General features: G+C 45.1%; 1 protein-coding gene across 1 annotated transcript in view; it reads left to right on the top strand.

The window, feature by feature from the left end:
• The first annotated feature begins 5,036 nt into the window (after positions 1-5,036).
• Positions 5,037-21,745, top strand: part of LOC138600540 (NACHT, LRR and PYD domains-containing protein 12-like) — a 154,961-nt gene continuing 138,252 nt past the window's right edge. The window contains exons 1-8 of the mRNA XM_069671983.1: positions 5,037-5,089; positions 5,265-5,375; positions 5,586-5,696; positions 7,367-7,426; positions 8,462-8,540; positions 8,633-8,864; positions 9,067-10,870; positions 11,417-11,590. Of these exons, the coding sequence (XP_069528084.1) occupies positions 5,037-5,089; positions 5,265-5,375; positions 5,586-5,696; positions 7,367-7,426; positions 8,462-8,540; positions 8,633-8,864; positions 9,067-10,870; positions 11,417-11,590 (2,624 nt within the window). The remainder of the gene's footprint in view (positions 5,090-5,264; positions 5,376-5,585; positions 5,697-7,366; positions 7,427-8,461; positions 8,541-8,632; positions 8,865-9,066; positions 10,871-11,416; positions 11,591-21,745) is intronic.

Consider the following 21,745-nt stretch of genomic DNA (forward strand, 5'->3'; position numbering starts at 1 on the left):
GTAACATTCAAGACGTGTTTAGCTAAGAGAGGTTGGTGAATGCTCCGCAGTAGTCTTCTCGTTATCGTTTTATTAAAGCGGCGGCGTCTCCTTTGTTACACCTCCTGTGTTTCACCTCTTCATAAACTTCCATTAGTAGCTCGTGCTCGATGGGCGTGAAGTATGCTGCACGCGTCTTCTCCATTACAGCATCAGGACATCTGTGATCGCCCCGTGAAGAAAACGTGAACGTGCATTTTTGAGAATGACTTACACCTGAACTGACCGAGCTGCACCTGTGCAGCCCGGCTTGGCCTACAGATGAAACCAGGATGCTCTAACTAGGCCGAGTCAATCCTCAGCGACACAGAGCTTTACAAACATCAATACAAACTATTTAATCACACTCACTCCACAATCCATGTAAGGACTCAAGAAAACAGGAAACAAAGCAACGCTATCATGCATTAAATGAAATCAAGTGAAAGGGGGGTTAGAGTTAGATGGGGGTATAAGTAAAACTCGATGACCCCCCCACCTCCACCTGGAGCCAAAAGCAATGCATGGAGGACGCACATGCTCAGTAGCTTTCCACTCCTCCACGACCCGCGTCTTTGGTTTTGTGTCTTAATGAGTTTTAAACTGAACAAAAATATAAACACAACACTTTTTTCATGAGCTGAACTCAAAGACTTTTTCTGTGAACACAAACGGCAGATTTCTCTCTAAATCTGTGTTAGTGAGCGCTTCTCCTTTGCCGGGATAATCCATCCACCTCACAGGTGTGGCATATCAGGATGCTGATTAGACAGCATGATTATTGCACATGTGTGCCTTAGGCTGGCCACGATAAAAGGCCACTCTAACATGTGCAGTTTTATCACACAGCACGATGCCACAGATGTCCGTCCTGCTCCCTAAATGGCGACATCTGGTGGACGGATTATTTCACCACAAGTGAATCCACTTATTCCCTTGCTTGATGGAAATCAAACAGGTGTGACTCCAGCCCCTCCCACTCAGAGCTGCAGATCACTCTGCTCACCTTGAAGCCACGCCTTCCTGAAACCGAAGCCTGTTTTGTTTATTTGCGTTTCATTGCCTTCCTTAGTTATATTTTGAGTGAATAATTTGTGATGTAATCACGGTGCTAGTTGTTTATTTGATGTTTCAGTACTGCTGGGTTGTGTATTATTTGCAGAAACCGTCGTTTGGATGGAAAATAAACCTTCACATCTGCTCTGTAATTTGAGAGTCGAAGGTGGTCAGCCCGATTTTCACGTCACTAGTAAACTCCCACAGTCACTCCCCTTCCCATCAGTACATTCACACCTTTCAGTTCTCCCCTGGTCATCACTGATTCAGTCCGTCAGATGGAGCTCACAGCCGAGCTCAGAGCTGCACGCTCATACTGCAGTAACTACCAGTCAGGACGTTAATCCCTGAACTCGTCTTCATTCGCCATCTCCAGCAGTCCTCCGCTCACCGTCTTTACTCCGGACACGCCTCCATATTCTCCCGGTTCGCTCCGCAGTTGGATATATTCTGAGTGTGTTGTTGAGCTGAATGGTTTTCAGTATTTTGTGTGTTTCCTGAACCAAATTAATATAAGAATAATTTCTTTTCAATTGCAAATCGTGCCGAGTTTTTTTGTTAGGGGTCAAGGGTCAGGGTATGTCGTCCCCTGACGACCTCCCCGCGCTGTCCCACAACAATGGAGTTACAAAGGAGAGGCCGAAGGCAATGCACAGGCCGACTCATCTTCTGGAGAGTGGGTTCCTCCAGCTTTGGGAGGAGTCAGGTGGGATGAAGATGGATGAGTTAAGTCTTCCAGTCGATGGGTTCGGGTTAGGCCTGAACCTCGAGTGGTTAAGGTAAGGAAAGCCCTTTGGGTTAGGTGTGAGGTTCATGTGATGAATGACTATAGCACACCTTGATTGTAAGTTGTCCTCAGATGTTGTGAACTCAATAAAGAATATCTGAGTTCAAGTTGAAGAGCTTTTTAGTCCGTCCTCCTCATGAAGCTGTAATTGAGTCTTGATTGAAGTTAAATCCCAAAAGTCTGGATTATAATCTGATTTTAAAGTTGTATATCCATGTTTGGATTATTATTTGGATTTAAAGTCAAGCTTCCTTTATGTGTGTGATGAAGACTGCGCTGTTACGGGGCGATACTGTTTGGCCCCAAATGCAGAAACACAGAACACTGAGACGAGGACTTGGTGCCAAAAGATTTATTTCAAAACAATACTTCATGTGTGAGCTGAGAGTTCCTTGGTGTGGGGGAAGCAGGGGCTGAGCCGTGAGTCAGAGGTAGGAGCAGAGCAGGGCATGGAGTGAGCAGGGAGCTGGGCAGAGTGAGTCCGTAATCCAGAGGAGAAGATCCAGAGTGTATAGAAGACACAGGAGTAGGGCTGGGGCAGGAGTCAGGTGAGGACGGCTGTAGGCAGAGCAAAAATTTAATGAGCAAAAGCGAAACACATGCAAGAATAATAGAGCTAGATCAGACTGACTGTTGTTTAGCAGAGTCTACAATCTGGCAGCCTGGTGGAGGAGGAGCCCAGTATTGGAAGCCATGTAGATTGATGATGACGAGCAGCTGCCACCCAACTCCTGCACACCAGATCCCACTCCTGTAATCAAGACACAGAGACAGGGGGGGAGAGAGACCTGCTAGGAGGCAGCAGTGGGCGTGACATGCGCGGTGATGGGGAGGTGGAGGGTTGTTCTGATACTAAAACAATAAAAGATACTGACTCTGTTCAATGATTAACAGGTTGGACTGTGACCCTGCAGTAATTGTGTGATGCTGTAAAATCATGTTGTATAGGTACGTTTATTTTTTCTAGCTGATCTTCGAGCTTCAAGTTGATCAGACAGGTCGTAGAATGAATGAAGTAATGACCTTCAGCACATCTCAGGGTGTGTCCACTTCATTTATTGTTCTTTATCTGTCTGAAGACTGATTAGACAGAGTGAACAGAGGTCAGGCTGCAGACTGAGCGCGCTCAGTTGTTCACCTCAGCTCGTCACAGCTTCAGACAGGTAAGATCTGCTCCTCTAAGAACTCCAGCTGGATGTTTGTTTCTTTTTTCATTGACAAGAAGCAGAACTTTGAGTGTCTTTAAAATGACTCATGGTCAGTTTGTGTTTCGAGGACTTCTGTAGATTCGACAGAAGCTTTCTGCTGAAGCTCTGGAAATCTGTTGTTGAAATCAGGGTTCATTGGTACGATGTTAAGATGGGGCTTTCCCCCTGGAGTCAAACACAGGACCTTTATTCCTCCTGATCGATGGATCCACAGTGCAGACTTTACATCACTCCTAAAGAGATTAAAAAGACATTTGAGAGACGAGTGCAAAAACGGAACCGCGATTATTACAGCGCCACCTCTGAGTCAGGGAGAGTCATACGACCAACCTGCCGTCTCTGGTGAGTCCAAGTCTCACAGTATTTTCTGCTCCAACACCTGAGAGGAGGAGGAGGAGAAGAACACTAAAGAAACAGAGCTCCCACAGTGAGCGATGCTGATTAAACCCTAATCAATGTGTTCATAATCAGAGACTTCAGGCAGAAACAAAGAACACTTCATGAATCAGTGCAAAGTCTTACATATTCATACATGTACACAGGTGTGTTTGTTTTCTCCTCCAGCCTGTCTGAATGAAACCTGCTCCTCCTCCTGTTCTCAGGTCACACTGATAACACGATACCTGCAGAGTGGGCGGAGCCTGGCTGCTGAGGACACACCTGTGAGGACTTCCTGTGACCAGCAGAGGACGACAGCTTCTGTTTTTATTTGACTTCACCTGGTAATTATCCATTAATTATCATATATATATCTTATGATACAACAATGTAGTTGTCGTTAAGTGTTCGGCAGTACAGTATTGTACTCTGAGGTTACTCTTTACTTCCTGGTTCTCTTCTTGTTCTGCTGCTCATTAATAGAGAACCACAAGGAACCATATAAACACCATGTATATTATTAAACATAATAACTTGTCAATCACAAGATATTTAAGTAAGAACTGGAATGAATTACTATGTTAATTGTTAATTAATAATTATTAAACCGTTCACTTTCATGATGAAAAATTAAAGCATCAATTATGCAAAGTTTCCATGTTAAATACATTAAATGTTATTTTTGCTACAACCCCGTTTCCCCAAAAAGCATATAGCTGTATGTAAGATTTCACATATGTTCATCAATCAAATAGCATTTTTTATTGCTAATGTGTGAAGGGGTAGTAGAGGAACTGATACAGTGAGACCTTCCCCAGGAGAAGAAACAAAACCCGTGCAGCGTTTTTTTTCTCTCACAGCAGAAGAGCTTCATCCCAGCTCTCTCCAGCCTCCCTGCCCAGCCTGGCTAATGTTCGCTGATGCTTGTGATGATTTGCTGGTTCGCAGGTGTAATTTGCCGTTTGGTTATGAAGCACAATGCCGGAGTCATGCAGTGTATTTATATTACAGCTAGTTCGCTAACCTTAGCACGCTTGCTAACGTTATGAGTACCAAAATACTATGTGTGTATGTCAGTCATCTAGCTTGACACATAACATCGCCACCTAACGTCACAAATTTTGGCCAAGAGTAAATAATGTAGCAGAACAAAGCAGTGTGTATGTCAGTGTTGTCAGTCTAGCTTGACAAAGCTAATAACCAGCTTACATGATATTAACTTAGGTATTATGACAAACAGCATGATGCCGGTCACTGAACACGTCTCGTCAGTGAAAAGCAAACAGAGCTCAGAGATTGAGAATGCTCAGTTTGGTGTGTCTTCGGCAAAAACCCCGGATGCTCGTTCATGTGTGCGAGTGTCCTCCTCCTGTAAACTCATTCAGTTATTAAACCCTGAGGTTCCTGATCAGTCAGCTGTGAGCAGGATTTCTGCTCCTCAGAGGCACACAGGGGCCCCCTATGGGGGTGGGTTCCTCCTCCAGGTGTCTGCAGGTACATCTGATGTTATGTGACAGCCTCACATCAGATGCACTGATGAAGGTGAAGCATCTCTATCTTCTCTCTGTGTTTCGTCTACAGCTGCTGCTATGGATCACTGTGAGGAAACCAAGGAGGGAGCCCCTCCCTCTGAAAGCTCTCCGTGTGGGGAACATGTCGCTCTGAGGTGAGATTAAGGATCTCTAAGTGTCCGTGACTCTCCTTCATGTTGCAGCTTAACACCCACATCACTCCACCATCATCACTCCTACTCACTGTCACACCTGCTGCTGAACAGGTGAATAACAGCTCACTGAAACTAATAATGTTTGTATCAGGACGCAGAAGCAGAGACCAGACTCTCCTGGACCCAGCTGCGTGTCCCTGAAGAGTGACCGGTCTATGGGTCGCTTTATTGACTATAAAGGCCCACAACCTGCTGATGGAAGGTAAAGATTAAGGTTGATTCATCAGCCACCGATCGTGATTGGCCGATATACGTTCTAATATATGGTAACACGTTAGACAAAGCAAGCGTGTTTTTAAACTGTTTGCACCTCAAGCAAGATCTCCTCTATAGTTTGAAAGTGTTATTGTTTGTCCAAACAGCAGTGCTTTGGTTTCTGACGGACACACCTGCTGTTGTTTGTTTGTATCAGGACGCGGAAGCAGAGACCAGACTCTCCTGGACCCAGCTGTGTGTCCCTGAAGAGTAACCGGTCTATGGGTCGCTTTATTGACATTAAAGATGGACAACCTGCTGATGGAAGGTAAGAATGTAATAAAACTTTGGGTTACATAACGTAACCTCGTTTCTTTGATAACAGAGTGTGGTGTTTCACTATGGGAATCACCTTGGCGTGACCCACTAGGGAAGCTCCAATGACACCACGTCAGGTAGATCTGTGCTCAGCGCCCGCCCCTTCATATCATCACAGTCGACCGCTCCCTCTCAAATCATTCTAGCCTGGTTTCTTTCTGTGTCTATGCAAGAAGGGACGTGTTCATGAAACACCTCACTCTGTTATCAAAGAACCGAGGTTACGTTATGTAACCCAAAGTTCTTTTTCTAATTTCGTTCAGTGTTTCACTATGGGAGATATAGACCACTCCCGTAATGCACAAAAGATCAAGAAGCCGTGAACAATTCCCAGTCAGGTCTAAATTAACACCCTGATCCTTGTCGGTTTGCCTCAAGCACTGCACGTGCCAAGGATGGCCCCGAGACATCCAGCCTGTAAAACGAATAAATGTGTGAGGCGTAGCCCAGCTCGCTGCAGCACAGATGCCCTGTACAGAAACTCCCTTGAACAGGGCCCATGAAGTGGCCATGCTCCTTGTGGAATGAGCCCTCAAACCCTGGGGGGCCTGTCGACCCTTATATCCATAGGACAGAGACATGGCCTCCACAATCCAATGGGACAGCCTCTGGCGGGACAGTGGTTTGCCCTTGTGGGGAGTGGCCCAAGACACAAACAGCTGATCCTCCTTTCTGGACCCTGCTGTCCTATCCACATACACATGCAATGCCCGCATAGGACATAATGTGTGTTTTCCCTCTTCCACTGAAGAGAATGGAGGTGAAACAGAGAGCGGGTGGAGAAGGATCTTGCATTCTGAATGGTGTCAAATACCTGCGCAGGCAGAACCGCAGCATTCAGATTCCACCTCTCTCGGGCCGAGCCCAGAGCGCTATCCGGTCTGGATGAGGGTGGTAGATCTCCCCACGTGCTTGGGAGACAATATCTCTGTGTATGGGGAGAGGCCATGGCTCGCCTGTCAGGAGCTGTATTATTTCCGCTACACAATGTTTGGATGGCCACTGCGGCGAAATCAGAATTAGCGACAAGCCCTGCTTTCTCACTCTGTCTAATGTAGGGGAGATCAGGCTGAGAAGCGGTGCATTTACATCTGACAGAGAGAAGAACAGTGGACAGTGAGCGTTTTCTCACGAGGCGAAGAGATCTACGGCCACCCAGCCGTATCTCTGCCAAATTTGCTCCACACACCTGTGGGTGGAGGGTCCACTCCCTGTACAGCGGGTTTCCCTGGGACATGAGATCCGCACCCCTATTCATGATGCCCGGCACATGTGTCGCTTGGAGGGACAGGAGTCTGGTGCTGCTCCACAGGACTATCTCCCGGGTTAACTTGTGTAACTGCAGTGAGCGAGTGCCGCCTTGGCGATTGATGTACGCTACTACAGTGGAGTTGTCTGTTTTTACCAGGACATGGCGATCTTGAATAAAGTTCAGGAAATGTCTGAGTGCAAGAAACACTGCCCAGAGCTCCAGAACGTTTATGTGGGCTTGAACCAGTTTCGGGCTCCAGGTGCCATTCACTGCTCTGCCCGACATGGTCGTTTTCTGACAGACACACCTGCTGCTGAACAGGTGAACAACAGCTCACTGTAACTAATAATGTTGTGTGTTTGTATCAGGAAACAGAAGCAGAGACCAGACTCTCCTGGACCCAGCTGTATGTCCCTGAAGAGTGACCGGTCTATGGGTCGCTTTATTGACTTTAAAGGCCCACAACCTGCTGATGGAAGGTAAAGATTAAGGTTGATTGATCAGCCACCGATCGTGATCGGCCGATATACGTTCTAACTTGTTTGATCAGTGACCTGTATAAAGGCCGCTCATGAGAGCTGATCAGATGACGCAAAACACGCAAGACAATTTCTCTAAACTAAGCGACACAGCAATTTGCAAAGTGTATTCCAAGCAGAGGTTGGCTGACAGGCTCAGGTTGCTGCTCCAGGTGTCCCTACAAAGATCGTCCTTTTTTAAAGAGCAAGATAGGTCCCAGGATTAAAAATATCAAACTTCTCCTTTAATATGAAGGAAAATCTTACAGATCATGCATTTATAAGGGCATGGAGAGAAAGGATGAACAGTAAAATGGGCATACATCTGCGAGATCAAAACTCCCCTTCCTTTTATGTGATATATATATATTTTTTTACTACTAAGAGGTATATTTATAACAATCCTCGAACATAACTACCTGTGGCACAGACAGTCATGCCCACAGATATTAATACACTGTCCAGCATTACACACGCACACACACAGCCATGTGATCCAGCAGCAACAATAAGTAAATAAGCGTTAACAGCCGACCTTTCTTTGATGGTCAGACTCAGAACTTTAATAAACATCAGATCCTGTGTGATCCTGACGGAGTGGCTTGAGATATAAATGATTAACACAAAAGTCACGCCTCATTGCCACAGGATCCGTGTCCGGCGCGTTCCTTCTGCGCTGCGGTTCTGGTCCGAAAAAACTGGAGTCTGTACCGGTCTGTACATGGTGTTTTATTTTGAAATGACTGGATGCTGTATGCTGTTTTCGTGTGTGACTTCCTGTTTGGAACGATCTGCTCTGTTCAGCTTGACACGTTCTTAAAGCGGTCTCCGTCAAAAGCCGTTGGAGAGACGGATCCTGTGGAATTTGAGGGTTACACTGATGTGTCATGATACCTTTTGTAATCTGTGTCAGTAAATGTCTTAAACTTGATGTTTCCTCCACAGAGTTCAGCAGGAGAGCTCAGAGGTTCACAGCGATCAGTCAGACCAGCAGCATCAAGCCGACCTGGACTCCACATTTATGGTGTGTAGCATCCGTCTCCATGCTGCCCTCAGACTGATTGATGAATCTGTTGTTGTGTTCTACCAGTTTAAATGTTTGTTATTGTGTTCCAGCTGCTGGAGGAGAACATCGTCACATTTGTGAAACGTGAGCTGAAGAAGATCAAGAGGGGTCTGAGTCCGGATTCCCCAGCATGCCTAGAGATTCAGGAGGAGGACGAGGAGGTTCTGGACAGTAAGGAGGAGGAGCAGAGGAGGAGGAGCAGCAGAGAGGCATTTCTGAAGATCACTCTGCACTTCCTGAGGAGAATGAAGCAGGAGGAGCTGGCTGACTGTCTGCAGAGCAGTAAGAGAGTTTTTACAGATTACAGGTTTTTTTGGACATTTCCAAACGCTGCTTTAATATGTTGCACAGATCTGTATCAGATCAGATCATGATCGTCCCTAATGAGCTGAAAAAGCTGAGGACGAAGTCAAACTGCACAGCCACACTTTATTAAGATCTGCAGGATCCACTTATTGACATCATTTGTTGTTTGTTCATTCAGGAACTGTTGCTGCAGTGAGCCAACAGAAACTCAAGTCTAACCTGAAGAAGAAGTTCCAGTGTGTGTTTGAGGGGATCGCTAAAGCAGGAAACTCTACCCCTCTGAACCTGATCTACACAGAGCTCTACATCACAGAGGGAGGGACTGGAGAGGTCAATGATGAACATGAGGTCAGACAGATCGAATCAGCATTCAGGAAACCAGACAGGCCAGAAACAACCATCAGACAAGAAGACATCTTTAAAGCCTCACCTGGAAGAGATGGACCAATCAGAACAGTGATGACAAAGGGAGTGGCTGGCATTGGGAAAACAGTCTTCACACAGAAGTTCACTCTGGACTGGGCTGAAGGCAAAGCCAACCAGGACATCCAGTTCATGTTTCCCTTCACCTTCAGAGAGCTGAATGTGCTGAAAGAGAAGAAGTTCAGCTTGGTGGAACTTGTTCATCACTTCTTCACTGAAACCAAAGAAGCAGGAGTCTGCAGGTTTGAAGAGTTCCAGGTTGTGTTCATCTTTCACGCTCTGGATGAGTGTCGACTTCCTCTGGACTTCCACAACAATGAGATCCTGACTGATGTCACAGAGTCCAGCTCAGTGGATGTGCTGCTGACAAACCTCATCAGAGGGAACCTGCTTCCCTCTGCTCGCCTCTGGATAACCACACGACCTGCAGCAGCCAATCAGATCCCTCCTGAGTGTGTTGACGTGGTGACAGAGGTCAGAGGGTTCACTGACCCTCAGCAGGAGGAGTACTTCAGGAAGAGATTCAGAGATGAGGAGCAGGCCAGCAGAATCATCGCCCACATCAAGACATTCCGAAGCCTCCACACCGTGTGCCACATCCCAGTCTTCTGCTGGATCACTGCTACAGTTCTGGAGGACATGTTGAAGACCAGAGAGGGAGGAGAGCTGCCCAAGACCCTGACTGAGATGTACATCCACTTCCTGGTGGTTCAGTCCAAACTGAAGAACATCAAGTATGATGGAGGAGCTGAGACAGATCAACACTGGAGTCCAGAGAGCAGGAAGATGATTGAGTCTCTGGGAAAACTGGCTTTTGAGCAGCTGCAGAAAGGAAACCTGATCTTCTATGAGTCAGACCTGACAGAGTGTGGCATCGATATCAGAGCAGCCTCAGTGTACTCAGGAGTGTTCACACAGGTCTTTAAACAGCAGAGAGGACTGTACCAGAACACGGTGTTCTGCTTCGTCCATCTGAGCGTTCAGGAGTTTCTGGCTGCTCTTCATGTCCATCTGAAGTTCATCAACTCTGGAGTCAATCTGATGTCAGAAGAAACAACTAAATCCAGGAGGTCTAAAGCAAAGAGAAAAAAATCTGATCCAACGTGTTTCTACCAGAGTGCTGTGGACAAGGCGTTACAGAGTCCAAACGGACACCTGGACTTGTTCCTCCGCTTCCTCCTCGGTCTTTCACTAGAGACCAATCAGAATCTCCTACGAGGTCTGCTGACACAGACAGGAAGTAGCTCACAGACCAATCTGGAAACAGTCCAGTACATAAAGACAACGATCAGCAAGAATCTGTCTGCAGAGAAAAGCATCAATCTGTTCCACTGTCTGAATGAACTGAATGATCACTCTCTAGTGGAGCAGATCCAACAGTCCCTGAGATCAGGACGTCTCTCCACAGATGAACTGTCTCCTGCTCAGTGGTCAGCTCTAGTCTTCATCTTACTGTCGTCAGAAAACGATCTGGACGTGTTTGACTTGAAGAAGTTCTCTGCTTCAGAGGAGGCTCTTCTGAGGCTGCTGCCAGTGGTCAAAGCCTCCAACAAAGCTCTGTATGTGCACACATCACTATCCAGGTTTAAAAGGTATAATCTCGAAGATTTCCATTTAAATAAATGTCTGTTAAGTCTCTATCAATCGCAGAATCTATCGCTACAATGGTGTTTGAGCCTACTGATGAAAGCCTTTGCATTTGCAGTATATAGTATTATTATGGGCTGGGTGTCTGTGGCGGCGCCCAGTTAGTGACGCGTTCTCCATCAGCCAGCAGTGGTTGGTCTGCCAGAGAGGGTAGGCGGAGCTAAGCGGCTGCTTTTCCGCTCTCTGCAAGTGTTGCGAGTAAACAGTAATCTACTATGGCTGAACAAACAAAGAAAAGATGGATGACTACAGATACAACTTCAACAAGAAGTGAAAATCCAAAGAACCAGCCGGCGCCAACTGTGGACGTCTGGTTAAACTGGGAAGTGTCATTCTGCAATTTCCGTTGAGCCAGAGAGCATTAAACTGAAATCTTCGAGATTAGACCTTCAATATAGCCTTTCTGAAAAAATGAAAGAGTGACTGTTCGTGATTGCTTTCTCGTGATTCTCTTTCAGGCTGAGTGGCTGTAAACTGTCAGAGAAAAGTTGTGAAGCTCTGGCTTCAGTTCTCAGCTCCCAGTCCTCTGATCTGAGAGAGCTGGACCTGAGTAACAACAACCTGCAGGATTCAGGAGTGGAGCTGCTTTCTGCTGGATTAAAGAGTCCACACTGTACACTGCAAACTCTCAGGTAATGATTCAACAATTCTTACAGGTTAACTTAGTAAACTTTCTTTACATTTCTGGAGTTGATTGATGATGATTTGGCTGGTTGTGAACATTTTACAAACAAATTATTCCAGGCAGCCAGTACAAGTATGACATCAGAGCTCTGACTGAATCAATTATCTTTTTAGTAATATAGTGCCAGAGTGTACTCTGTGTTATATTATTTACAGAGACACAACATGAATCCACCATGAGATAGAAACACTTCTTTTGTGTGTGTGTGTGTGTGTGTGTGTGTGTGTGTGTGTGTGTGTGTGTGTGTGTGTGTGTGTGTGTAGTCTGTCAGGCTGTCTGATCACACAGGAAGGCTGTGCTTCTCTGGCCTCAGCTCTAAGCTCCTCCCACCTGAGAGAGCTGGACCTGAGCAACAATCATTTAGGAGAACCAGGAGAGAAGCTGCTGTATGCTCGACTCGAGGATCCACGCTGCAAACTGGAGACACTGAGGTACCTTCAGACAGACAGACAGACGCTCTCACGCTGTCTCTAACTGAGAAACTCTGGTTCATGTTTAATGGTGGATGAGTGAAGGTGTGATGTAGATTCTGACTTCAGGTACTTTCTCACTCCTGGAAATGTCCGCACATTACCCAGAGGAGATGCATGTGAAAACACAAATGCCTGAATCAGTTTGTGGCGATCTGCCAATAATGTTTGACAGGTTTTTGCTTTGCTTAAAATTCAATCGCCAGTTTTAAATTTGAGGTATATAAATATCTAGGGATATTCTATATCCTAGGGTACACGGTAGCTCAGTCTGTAGGGACATGGCTTGGGTACCAGAGGGTGGCCGGTGCAAGTCCTGCTAAAAGTGTGGAACTGGGGCTGGTAGCTGGAGAGGTGCAAAGTCCTTTCCTGGGCACTGTCAAAGTGTCCATGAGCAATGCACCTAATCCCCAACTGCTCGGGGCGCATGTTCATGTGCAGCGCCCTCACTCTCACATCTCTCCATTAATGCATGTCCTTGGTTCCTGTGTGTGCATGTGTGTATTTTGGGCCTTTGTGTGTGTGTGGCATGTTTGTACTAACAGAGTGAAAAACAAGATTAGGTCTAAACCTAGTATGTGGCTGACCGCATCAGGTCAATGTGCGCTTTTGTGGGCAACACTGTGTTGGGATCCGTGCAGGTGAAGAGGAAAACAGCCGGAGTCGACAAGCTTCTGGTGGCAGAGGAGACGTTGTTTGTGTCGGTCCTTCTGCAGGTGACGAGTTGCGGTGCAGCGATGCGTTCAAGTTACTGAGAAAAAGTAGGAACTTTTAAAAACTGCCCCGTTTAATCAGCGTGGAGCTGATTGTGCGCTGGTGGAGTTAAAGTTAACTTGAACAAGAAAAATTACCTCCCACAGGACTCAAGTCGCTGTGGAAAGGCTAAAAGGGAAAAAGTACCTCCTAATGCAACTCTGGCTACACATGAAAGGTAAAGATATGTGGATTTCACTGCCCTTTATAACCTGCATGAAATCCTTCCTGTGTCACAGGGACCCCCTGGGATGCCCTCGGCTTTCCTCCAATGAAACGGGGGAATTTCGCTCTCCCCTCCACTTCACACTTAGGTGTGAAGGAAGGAGCATTCTGGGATACTAAGGCCATGTCCACACGGAGACGGAGCCGACTTCGTTTTGAAAAAGATTTCCGTAAACACGGCGCCGTCTCAGTAAATGTTTGCGTCCCCACGAAACCGCTGAAACGCTGTATTATATACAACCGGCCTGTGGGTGGTGCTGTAACGCAGCCACACAAATACAACAAACCAGAGAAGAAGAAACAGAGCGTGCGTATAAGTGTCGATGGCGCAAAATATGAGTGGAACTAGAAAAGAGACCTTTGTGTGGACTGGCGACGAGGTTGAACTTCTGCTTCTGGTCTGCAGAACGAGCGCGACACTGTAGTCCGCCATAGTTGTTGTTGTTGTTGGTGGTGGTGGGGTTAGCGCATGCGCGACGTACGGAGGCGGCGCGATTCAAGAAAGATCCGAATTGGCTGTACACACGGAAACGCCAGGGTGGCGTTTAGGGATTTATCCACTCTGGGAGGCGATTTGAAAAATTAGCGTATACGGGCTCCTGAAACGCCGGTTCCGTGTGGACGAAACGACCATACGACAAAAAACTTTGGCGTTTACTCCTAAACCCGTCTCCGTGTGGACATGGCCTGAGTCTTCGTGGTGTTTTAGTACCCTTATCAGGCTCCTCATCTCCCAAGTAGGCCTCTCCTTTGTTTGAGCCACATGGTGAGGTCCCAACAACTGGAAGCGTGGCCTGTGCGTGACGGCTGCAGGACGTGTTCATTTCATTTGAAATGCATGAACACAGATGAGAGTCTTCACGCTGCTGGTGTGACACGCACGTATCTCGCGCGACTCGTGCTGAAAATGTAGAGAATAGGAGGCTCGCCTATTTTTACCACGAGCCGCACACGGTTCTCGTTGTGATGAGTCCTATCGCTCTCTGACAGCAATATTAACGTCTCTTCCTGTAGTTAAAGTCACAGGCATGGAGAGTAAAGTAGCTCAACGCTTCCAGGAAGCTTTTTCAAAGTAAAAGCCCGATCTGGAAATCTGACTCCCCTCGTTTGTACACAATGCTTTTTAAGTGTTTCCCGGGCTGTTTTTTTTACTTTATTTGTAACTTTTCCAGGAAGTTATTTGATGGATGAAGTCACTCACAGGCTCCTTATTGCGGTTCCTGCTTAATTTTCTTTGAAATAAAAATGTAGTCATAAGTCTCCCGCAGGCCATAAGTATATATGTTAGTAAAAATAAATAAATAACATAATGTTACAGACGTAACTTGGGTGCTATCTTTCCCTCTCTCCCCCTCGCTCGCTCTCTGTCTCGGCTCATACGTTGTTTTCGCTGTGTGTTAATTAAGTTCGTGTTTCTAATGTAAACAAGGTCGTTTTCTGTTAAGACCAACCCACGGAAACCTTTAAAACAAAGACCAGAAACTACCCCTGGATATGTGGGCTGCGGACGTAGGTGACGACAGCGGAGGAGCAGCGGAGGAGTAGGCTCGCCTACTCCCCGAACAAAGTATCCAGAGCCATGTAGAGAGAGAGTCACGTCAGTGGAGGTCCAATATGCTCCATGATCCGCCATTGCGATGTCGCAACTCTCTCTCTCTATGGCTCTGAAAGTACCGTCACTCACTCACTCACTCACTCACTCACTCACTCAGTCAGTCACATACCGACTCATGTGTAGGGCTGACCCCGGGGATTAATAAAGAGTCCCTTCTTCAATTGTTTTCCACTCCGTCTTTGAATGTACGTCCAAATTACACGTAGTATTGACATCAACACAAACCATCATCAAGGTGAGCACATGTGAACACAGCTTCTGTTTCTTCCTTCAGGTTGGACCATGGTGGACTTCACAGACTGAAACCTGCTCTGAGGAAACGTGAGCGTGTTTTAAGTTTGATTCATGAGAACACAGCTGCACATGCTCAGTGATGAATTTCAATCAGTGCTGTCAAACAGTATTCTAAGTTTGATTGACTCTCAGTAACTGTCAGTAAAGTTGTTCTTGAATGAACAGATGATAACCTGCAGCTGTGTCGTGTCTCCTTCTCTCCATCAGACGCCTGTGAGCTGGAAGTGGACACAAACACAGTGAACAGAAAACTCAAACTGTCTGACAACAACAGGAAGGTGACACGGGAGGAGGTTCAGTCATACCCTGATCATCCAGACAGATTTGACACCTGGCCTCAGCTGCTGTGTAGGACTGGTCTGACTGGTCGCTGTTACTGGGAGGTCGAGTGGAGCGGAAGGGTTAATGTATCAGTGAGTTACAGAGGAATCAGCAGGAGAGGAGGCAGTGAGGACTGTGTGTTTGGATGTAATGATCAGTCCTGGAGTCTGTTCTGCTCTGATGGTGGTTACTCTGTCTGGCACGGTAACAGAAGAACACAACTCCCTCTCTCCTCCTCCTCCTCCTCCTCCTCCTCCTCCTCCTCTGGTAGAGTAGCAGTGTATGTGGACTGTCCTGCCGGCACTCTGTCCTTCTACGGAGTCTCCTCTGACACACTGACCCACCTCCACACCTTCAGCACCACCTTCACTGAACCTCTGTATCCTGGGTTTAAAGTGTGTTCAGATTCCTCAGTGACTCTGTGTAGGTCAGAGGAACTCTGCTGACTGAACTGAAGGCTTAAATCAAGAAGAAACTGGACTTGGTTGAACAGGTCCATTAACCAAACGTTGTCACGGAGGGTTCTGGTAATATCACAAAGGCAGCAGAAAGTATGATCCCTACATTAAAGCATAACTTGTCAGCTTTACTCTCTGTGGAACGTTTGTTCTTCTGACTACAGTGAAGAACATTACGAAAGAAAGGAATGATCTTGTACATAGTGTGAAATGTAGTATCCTGTAGGGCTGTGCCATATCATATCGTTCACATTATACTGGTATAATTTTTTTTACATGATAAGAAAGTGTCACGTGTTTCTTCTGTTCTTATTTTGTTTCGTTAGTTGTTTTTAATAATGTAAAGTGACTTTGAGTACCATGAAAAGCGCTATATAACTAAAACGTATTATTATTACTATTATTAAGAAAGTCCTGCTTCTTATTTCCTGTTCCTAGAATGTGAACATTTAAATAAAGTTTGAATTTTTGAACATTAGGAGTTAACTGATAATAACCAATCTGTATGTTTTTATTATACTTTCCTTTAAGTTTAATATTTCATGTTTAGGCCTATTTTGGTCATTTTTTGATAAACATGTACTGTCACTTTAAGAGAGCGCACCCCGGTGCATGTACTTCTGTGACGCTGTTGTACGCTGGCAGTGTGTAGAGGCTAGACTAGCTGTGGAGTCACACGGGTTTTATACCGTGTCCTGTCCTGTCACGTTTTCTGTTCAGTGGATTAACATACTTGTGACACATGTGGAATAAAGTTTTGTGTTTTCTCAACTCTACAACGGAAACCGAGTGGATTTGTAAAACTTCAGCGATTGGACACGTGTAAGCCAAGGCTACCAGCTAGGTCATGTTTTCTGCGGTAACACTCTGACATGAAGTGGTTGAGAGTAAATACACACTAGCACTGTGCGGTCTATCACATTAAAAACACAATGCAGCATTTTTAACGGGACTCGTCGCTCCGTCAACAGTCAAACACAATACAGCAGATTCCACAGACAATAATGAACACACTGTAACACTGTCTCTGCCCAGACTAAAGCCACTTACTTGGGATGGCTCTCTGTAGCCACCTGTGTGTTCGGCCCGGTGTTGGGCTGGGTCCTCAGCTTGAACACGGGTGGATCCGTGGACGTGTTGTCCGATGGTTTGGGCTGATAAGAACAGCTGACGAGTTAAAGGAGAGCAGAGAGCAAACCCTAAAGAGTGGAAAATAATAAACATTACTATTAATACAATTATTAATTCACTGTTTGTGTTTGATCTCTCAGATAGAGAGCTGCAGGTGAGCATTATCACCTTACAAATATAGTGATATGTGATATGATAGTCTCATTTTTTATTTTTTTTGACCAAACCAACATTAGATGAATTTTAACGGACTTACTGAAGCACACTTCGCCCAACATATTGTAAATACGAAATACACACTCCTACAGCATTCCTCAGTTCGGTCCAAGCGTTACAAACGCAACGAATGCCTCCTGCTCGTGAACAGACCGGAAGCACTATACACAGAGCTAATGCAGCATCTTGCTAGCTTACCCACACTCGCCTTAACAAAAGTACAAAAGGAGGTTATAAAATGACTCCATATTAATACACATAAGGAACAAAGTATATACAAACCTTGTGCCCTCATCAGCCAGGTGTTTCACCGGCTAAAAGTAGCGTGTTGTTTATCGTTTAGGACGACGCACTTGCCGTTTTTAGTTTTACCGCTTCTTTGCTTTTCTCCTACCGGCACCACCCTTTCAAAATAAAAGCACCGGTCCTAATTATGTTACTAACAGGAAAGTATTCACATAGCCTTAATTATTTAGGTAATTTACAACACGATCAGAGAGAAGTCCTCTGTGTGGACAATAACTTTCAGCAGTGCTGTCTCAGTGCTGTGGTGGACTCTAAATCCTGACTGAACATGTTGTTATGAAGAAAGTCACAGAACTGATTAGACACTACTTTCTCCAGGATGTCTGTTTGTGATAAAGTGAAGGTTAGATATCATTCTATAGTTAGCTAAGGTGCCTGAATCAAGAGTCAGCTTCATTGCAACTACTTTAAATGACTGTGGTACCTGTCAATAAAGACATATTGATCATATCTAGCAAAGCTAACTAAGGGAAAGACTTCCTTAAGCAGCCCAGTGTGAATCAGGTCTCAGAGACAGGTAGATGGTTTAGATGAAGAAATGATGGTCAATATTAGAAAACAGACCAGGTTTAAATCTGCTCACACGTTCAGTCTCTAATGTTTAAATGTGATCATTAGAGAAGCTCATGCAGTCACTAATACTGAGGGCTGTAGCAGTCTGCACCTGAACTGCATGAACACATAAAACGGGGCTCAAATCACAAAACGAAAGCAGGTTTAAACACACATCCAGACGCGTGAAACTGCTGATCAGATGTAAACCAGGAGCTGAATATTCTGTGTGAGGATTCACATTGTCCTGCTTCTGTCACTGAAGTGAGTCTTACCTATTGTCTGTTCTGTTGTAAGTTTTAGATTGATTATCTGTGTGTGGCTTGTAGGAGGAGAAATAGAAGGCTCTTTATACAGTGAGCCTGTAGGAGGCGCTGCTGCTTCACACAGCAGCCCAGCAGCGGCTCTGTGTGTCGACACGGAGCCATTAGAGACCGTCGTGTGGTTTTACAGAGCTTCAGTCTGTGGCCCAACACGCTGCAGTGAGACACTCTGAAGGCTTCATGTGGAAAGAGGATTATTTCTAATAAATAAACTCTTCAAAGTCAACAAATGATTTCATATCAATCCATCCATGTTTATTTATGTAGCGCTAAATGCTAACAACAGCTAAATATGATCCACGAGGACTTTAACTTTGAACTAATATGGCATCAATATGTGTGTAAAGACAAGAGTAGTTGCGTGATGTCCACAGGCACGTATCACAGCAGTATATTGTAGATCAGTGTGTGTAAAGACGTGTTCAAACACTGAAGCTGACACAGTGAATAAATGAAATATGTAGATAAAGATGGCTGTTGTGTGTACGTTCTCACACAACCATCTCTAGTGTTTATAGAGAATGGTCGGGCAGACGGGCGACGGTGCCTCTCCTGTCGGCTAAGAACAGGAAACTGAGGCTACAATTCACACGTGCTCACACATTAAGCAGGTTGTCAAAACGCTGCCTGGTCTGATGAGTCTCGATTTCTGCTGCGACATTCGGATGGTCGGGTCAGGATTTAGCGTAAACCCCATGAAAGCATGGATCCATCCTGCCTTGTATCAGCGGTTCAGGCTGCTAACAGATATTTTTCTTGGCACACTTTGGACCCCTTAGTGCCATTTGAGCATCGTTTAAACGCCACAGCCTGCCTGAGTATTGTTGCTGACCGTAAGAAAGGCCTAGTGGTTCCAAAAACACAGTTCAAGTGAATTATTTTGTTGTGAAAGAAATCCAGCACTCCCGGGCAGCAGTGTTTACAGTGCATGCCTGGCAAAAACAAAGACTGGAGAAAAGTAGTACTTATAAAATGTCTGTGAAGGTCGTCAGTCATCCAGGTCATGGTAAGCTTAATCCAAAAGGCAGCTGGACCTGGTTGAAGTTCTTGAAGACGTTTCACCTCTCATCCGAAAGGCTTCTTCACTTCTGACTGACTGAGCTCGAAATATAACGGCTCAGGTTAACGACTCACCCTTGATTACACATCTGTTAGCATACTAATGACCTACAGAGGCTCATAGATAGTATCTGCTGATTTCTGCCTTTTACTAGGTTCCACATATATGTTAGTTGTTTGATACGTTTGGAGACCAAACAGAAGAAAACATCTCATGTGTCTGTTTAATGAGCTGATCGGATTCTTTAGATACACTGATCAATTATTATGTAGACTCAGAGAGACAGACAGAGATAATAAAGTCAGAATAAACGGTAAGACTGAAGCATGCGGAACATAAACATGACGTCTGAGGGCTCACTGGCTGCTCTGAGAGCAGATATTGTGCTGGGATCAGACCACTGCTCCTTCCTCTGCTCGATACAGGGAGAGAGCTGCGTCTTTATTTCACCATGCTAACAATGCTTAGTAGTTATAAGTGATAATTATTTAAATAACTGGTGAAAGTTAACAAAGACTAAATATGTGAAAAATGTGTGAGGACAAAATGGCGACACAGCAGACACTTCCTGTGTCGCAGATATCTATGATTTAATATATATGTCTCTTCTTGTGGCTCTGACTACGGCAAGCTCTTTTAACACTGAATCAGTTGCAGAAATAACGATTGTAGAAATCAACAACTGCTTTTTGACGAGTGTGAATTCCAAGTCAACATATCTATCATGTTGACTAGTTACAATTCTAATTAATGATATCTATAACTTAATTCTCACTGGTCAAAATGTTCATTATTAATATCAACAATTCAATTTCCACTCGTGGCAATATCAACTGTTGTTATCAACAATTCAATTCTTACTAGTAGCAATGTTCATTGTTGTTATCTACAATTGTTCTTACATTACAGATATCATAAATGGAATACTAGAGATCTAAAATTCAGTTCTGACTAGTCAAAATTAAATTACTGATATATTGCTGTGGAATTTTCACGAGTCAATTATATTTGAGATATTTGAGATATCTACTATTCCCTTGAATTTTAGATATCAAAAAAGGAATTTACGCTAGTTAAAAACGTCACTGAAGATATCTTCTGCAAATGTAAACCACAAACAGACGTCACGTCGCTCTCTTCAAACACACCAGACTCCATTCACAAATCAGTCATTTAACCTCACAGCACACAGGAGCTGCTGCTGCTTTTGCTGCATCGATCTTGTTGTGTTATTGTGAGACGTTGGTTTCTTAAAACGTAACTTTGAGTCCAACACAGAATAAAACAAACTCCAGGCAGCAGTGTTCTTGATTGCGCGCTCCCTTCGCCGTAAAAATAACGATGAATGAAAATAACGTGTGAAGAGTTGCAAGGAAATCTTTTGTAGCAGAGACAAACTTTCTCTCAGATTATCTGCTGATTTCTGCATTTTCGTAGTTCCCAACATGTGGACAGCAACTCCCATGATCCCCCGCTCCTTCATAACTTCACAATCAATGCGTGACTCCAAGTTGACCCTCCAGGACGCCCTGCCCTCACCTCCCTGTGAGAACACACCTGTTAATGCAGCAGTGTGACAGCAGCGCCCTCGTGTGGACCGGCTGTGTAACTACAGTCACTGCTGCCTGCCTGCTGCTGCTCCAGTCTGTGCTGAGCAGAGTTTTTACTGTCATGTTCCACATGTATGTTGGTTATTTGATACGTTTGCCTGTTCGGAGACTACACAGAAGAACACATCTCGTGTGTCTGTTTAATCGGATTCTTCAGATCACTGATCAATTATTATGTAGACACAGACAGACAGAGAGACAGACAGTGATAATAATGTCAGTATGAGCAGTAGGACTGAAACATGTGGAACATAAACATGATGTCTGAGGGCCGACAGAAAGACGAGCAGGAAACAGAACGAGCCATCAGACTGTTTCCTGCGTCAGGACTTTTTACTTTCACTTTCTCTGGTTGTGATGCAGATCTGTTCTCCGTGTTGAAGCTTTGGTGAGTGACACTTTTCTCTGTTTTAAAGACTCAGATTAATTCAAGTGTAACAACAGCTGGATGCTAACAGTTAGCAACCGGGCTCACTGGCTGCTCTGAGAGCAGATAGTGTGCTGGGATCAGACCACTGCTCCTTCCTCTGCTCGATACAGGGAGAGAGCTGCGTCTGTATTTCACCATGCTAACAATGCTAATGCTAACCAGGGAGGAGGGGGAGGCTGTCCACATCAGACACTAAACTTAAGTGTTAATTATTCAAATAACTGGTGAAAGTAAACAAAGACTGAATATTCACAGACGAAATGGGAGGGGGGAAGGGTGGCAAGTGTTGCAAACTTCCAATTAAAGGGTGAGGCCATATGTTACGTGGCTCTCGCTCC

The sequence above is a fragment of the Semicossyphus pulcher genome, unplaced genomic scaffold (assembly GCF_022749685.1).
Source record: "Semicossyphus pulcher isolate SPU_LCO1_2020_fin unplaced genomic scaffold, fSemPul1.0.p SCAF_21, whole genome shotgun sequence".
Classification (NCBI taxonomy): Eukaryota; Metazoa; Chordata; class Actinopteri; order Labriformes; family Labridae; genus Semicossyphus; species Semicossyphus pulcher.